The sequence below is a fragment of the Nestor notabilis genome, unplaced genomic scaffold (assembly GCF_000696875.1).
Source record: "Nestor notabilis isolate BGI_N333 unplaced genomic scaffold, ASM69687v1 scaffold5622, whole genome shotgun sequence".
NCBI lineage: Eukaryota > Metazoa > Chordata > Aves > Psittaciformes > Psittacidae > Nestor > Nestor notabilis.
Window position 1 is genome coordinate 16,327 of NW_009918690.1, and position 4,196 is coordinate 20,522.

At 58.3% G+C, this 4,196-nt stretch overlaps 1 protein-coding gene across 1 annotated transcript in view; it reads right to left on the minus strand.

Moving 5' to 3' along the window:
• Positions 1 to 1,207: 1,207 nt before the first annotated feature.
• The window catches only part of TRAF2 (TNF receptor-associated factor 2), a 20,483-nt gene continuing 17,494 nt past the window's right edge, over positions 1,208 to 4,196 (minus strand). Inside the window, 2 exon segments of the mRNA XM_010009851.1 lie at positions 1,208 to 1,426; positions 2,190 to 2,338. Of these exon segments, the coding sequence (XP_010008153.1) occupies positions 1,208 to 1,426; positions 2,190 to 2,338 (368 nt within the window).

Here is a 4,196-nt window from a genome sequence, read left to right on the forward strand (position 1 = left end):
TCTGAGCAGGCAGCAGGCAGGGTGCAGGCAGCTGCCAGCCCCACTCTGCTCTTTGTGGTGGGAATACAGTCACTGATTACTGGCCTCTGAGAAGAAACAGGCAGGGCCCTGCCTGTACCACAGCAGGGTCACAGTGGCCCACCTGGAGGGGGGGGAGCACAGCCACCGGGGGTTCCAAGCCCCTGATTCAGCCCCTGCTCCAGCGTGGACCCTCCTTACTGGCTCCTGTCCCCCTCCTCTCACTGGAGCAGCAGAGTCTGCCCCGGCCCTGCACATGCAGGTTAAGATCCACGTGGAGACTTCAAAGTGGGGGCTCAAAGGTTGATCTATGGGAGCTGTGAGGAAAAGGAGAGTGACCCCCCTCCACCCATTGCCCACCCTCCTGCCCAGAGGAGCAGCACAGACAGTGGGCAGGCTCCTGCACTATCACTGTGAGCAGCCGCCTCCTGTGACCAACAAACCCTCCCCTGGGCCACGTTCAGACACTGACCCCGGTGCGGGAAGTGCAGGCAGAGAAGGCAGCAAAGCCTGGAGTGCAGCCTGGACAGCTGTCCCTCCAGAGCCACTCATGGCCACAGCAAAACAACTGGTGGAGCTTTAAGGTCCCTCTAACCCAAACCAGTCTGATTTTATGATTCTGAACACACAGCGAGGGCCACACTCGGGGCTGTGCTCCCACACAGCGCAGAGCAGCACCGCGCTCTGCAGACACCAGCGACCCCGCAACAGCGGTGGAAGAGCTCACACCTGAGCGGCGGCATTCTGCAGCGCACGAAGCTTCCAGGAACAGAGATCGCTGTGGGCTGCTGCGCCAAACCTCCACACAGGTGGAGCTCGGGCAAACCCTTGTTTTACTACAGAGCACTGCAGATGTGCACTAAGCTGGCAGAGCAAGAGCTGCGCTGGTTTCCACTGGGAGCCGAGGCAGCAGCAGTTCAGACACCCAAGTCCCTGCAGATCTTCTTGTACCCCACCAACCGTGAACGTCCACCCAAACCTCTTCTCAGGAAGGTCTTGCCGACACCAGGCAAGAGGGTTCCCATCAGACACCTCATTCCCACCCAGAGTGAAGGTCCCTTTCTGGGAAGGGCTTTGCCCCTTCCACGTGTTGCCCCCTCCTTGATACGAGACCTGCCTGAAGTGCAGCACAAGAGGGGGATGCCCCACACGTGGCTGGATCTGTGGTCACTGCTCCTGGAGCTGAGGGTTAGAGGCCCGTGAGATCAACGATGGCTTTAATAAAGATGGCATCATCCCGCACGTAGGAGTTCTTGGCTTCCATCACGGAGACGGGGCAGAAAAGGGGGCAGCCACTGGCAATGTTCATTTCTGTGACAGGTCGCTGGAAGGACGAGGAGGTCACATCAGGTCTGAAGGCATCGATGATGTGCTCCCGATTGTTCTGGTCCAGGAGCATCAGTGTTACCTGTGGGGAAAGGTGGAAACACACGAGAGCGGATGAACAAGCAGCACATGGAAACCCAGCGACTGGTCACTGGAAGCCTGTGAGATGCGCAGGCACCACCACAGCCACAGTCCAGCATACACACACAACCCTGAGAAATGCCTGTCAGCAGGGCCACAGAGAGCATCACCTCCATGCATTCTGCAGAACCCTTCCCACATCCTGCCCCATCACTGGAAACTTCTGGTGGCAGCACAGGGCTGTCACCCTGATCTGAGAATTTGCAGCCGGCCGGCACGGCGTTTACTCCCAGCACCAACACCCCACATGGGTGTTCTGTCCAGTCACGGTGTTGATGTCCCTCAGTGACAGGAGTCATCTTCCCTCCCTGCGTCAGAACCTCACCTGCTCATCCCCGAAGAGTTCCACAAACCTGCAACTCCCAGAACTACAATGTGAGCTTCTGACACTGAGTGACCATCAGTTGCACCCTGAGCACCGGGGCACTTCACCCTTCCCTCACCCTCAACTCCTGCAGAGGCTCCACTGGCCTCCAGCCACACTGCTGCTCCCCTGCTGCAGCCTCTGCCCTCTTGTGCCTCTGCCCTGTGGCACACTCGGTGCTTTCAGCACGATGGGGGAATCCCCTGGGCAGCCAAACCATTGAAGTCCTTCCTCCTCCTCCTCACCAAGCAGGCCAGAGCAGCGGCCATCTAGAAGCTTGAGTGGGTGCAAACCTAGCGAGACACAATGCTGAGCGTGGTGGGCTCTGTCCCAGACCCACCTTCTGGTTGAAGGGCCACCGGAGCAGCGCGTCGTTCGGTCCCTTCATCACCACAAAGAACAGGGACAAGTGGGTCCCGCGCCCGGTGCCGTCCCCGTTCAGGTAAACGCGTAGACACATCTTGTAGCCGTACTTGCTCGTGTAGAAAGCTGTCAGAGAGGCAAAACAGATACAGGGAGGGTCAAAGGCAGCAAGGCTTGGCACCACCAGGTTCCTTTGGACTCTGAGGACCCTAATGTTTGGATCCTGGAGGAAGCCAGGTCCAAGTCTTAAAGCACCAGCAGCATGGAGGTGGTCTGGAAAGCCACCAGGTACAAACAACAATTAGATGCCACCTTAGACTGCGCTGGGGACAGCCCAGGGTCAGGTGGTGCTAAGGCCCTGGTCTAGCTGAGACACTGTAGCATGGAGCAGGGCCCCCACACCGCTGGGGCTCTCCCCTCCTGCCCCTGCAGGCACAAGCACCCTGGGCAGAGCCTGGAGCTGGAGCAGTGCCCAGGAGCTGGTGATTCCCAATGCACCCTCCCAGATCCACCTTGTGCTGCTCATGACTGCTGAAGGAGCTGCAGCTCATGGCGATAATGCTGATGAGCAGGAACAAAACCCCCTGAGTGAGTGTAGAACATCCTCAGTGCTCACTGCACCCTCTTTGTAACCTGGGGCTGCCCCATGTCTGGCAGTGTTCAAGGCCAGGTTGGACACAGGGGCTTGGAGCAACCTGCTCCGGCGGAAGGTGTCCCTGCCCATGGCAGGGGGTTGAAACTGGAGGAACTTTAAAGTCCCTTCCAATCCAAACCAGTCTGGAATTGTCTAAGCCCACTGCCTCTGGCGGGGCAGGGGCTCAGGCACATGAGCTTTGGTCTCCTGTTGGATCCCAGCCGCTCCGCACAGCACAGGCACAGCTGGGTGCAGGCTCTGGGATCTCATCTGGGAATGTCCATGTTTGACATCAGCCCTGTGCAGGGCCACAGAAACACGCCTTGGGAGGGGACCTGCCCCTGGCTGCCCCCACACAGCGCCATGCCTCAGGCCTGGGGGCTCAGCATGTTGTGGCCACGGGGCAGAGCTGAGCTCGTTCACTGAGCGGCTCAGTGCACGGCCATGAACAGGCAGACGAGCAGCAGCAGGTCCTGTGCACTTCCACTGGGCGAGGAGACAGAGACTGGGCTCTGCCACCACTTCCCTCCTTCACTCCCCAGCTGGTCCTTCCTCTCCACCCAAGAGCTCTCAGGGCAAAGCCACCCACTGCTAGTCCAAGCAGAGCATTCCCACTGACTCCCTGCGGCTCCTCAGCACTCCTGCAACCCTATGAGCATAAAGCCAGGCAGGGAACTGGAGGCAGGATGGCCCGGGAGTGGTGGGAACAGCCAGACATGGAACCCGGCAGCCAGAGCACCAAGCACCCTGTGTACTGCCGGCTCTGAGCAGTGAGCCAGGTATCCTGCTTCCCAGCAGCCCAGCAAGAGTAAAGAGCATCAGAAGCAAAGCAAGAGCCCAGCAAGCTGCCAGTGGCACTGGACAGCCTGCAGTGGGCGGCTTTCCAGCAGAAGCTTCCCTTTGGACTGTCCCTGTTCAGACCCCAACGAGCCTTTCTTGTCTGTATTTGCCTTTCTGAACTCATGATTCTGCCCTTTGCAAAATCCTGTGGTAATCATCGTGTCCTCACAGCATGAGTGAGCAATAACTGCTTCCTTCTCTTCGTTGTGATACTGATTTCATTTGCTATTTCCTCACCTGGACGTTTAAATGCAAACCAAACACACTCATTTTCCCTTTTCACCCCATTCACAGCCTCGGCCTCTCTCCTCTCAGCTGGCTTCCTCCCATACTGAACAGCACAAGTCCACTGACTTCCCTTTCTAAGATAAAAAGGCCACCTCCACAAGAAGTGTTTGTTTCTCAGCCCGATCTCCCCAGCTAAAGCAGCAGCAGCAATGAGGATCTCTGCTCCCTGGCATTAGGCAGAGGCACCTTCACCTCCCAACACCCCCCCCCCCCCACACCACA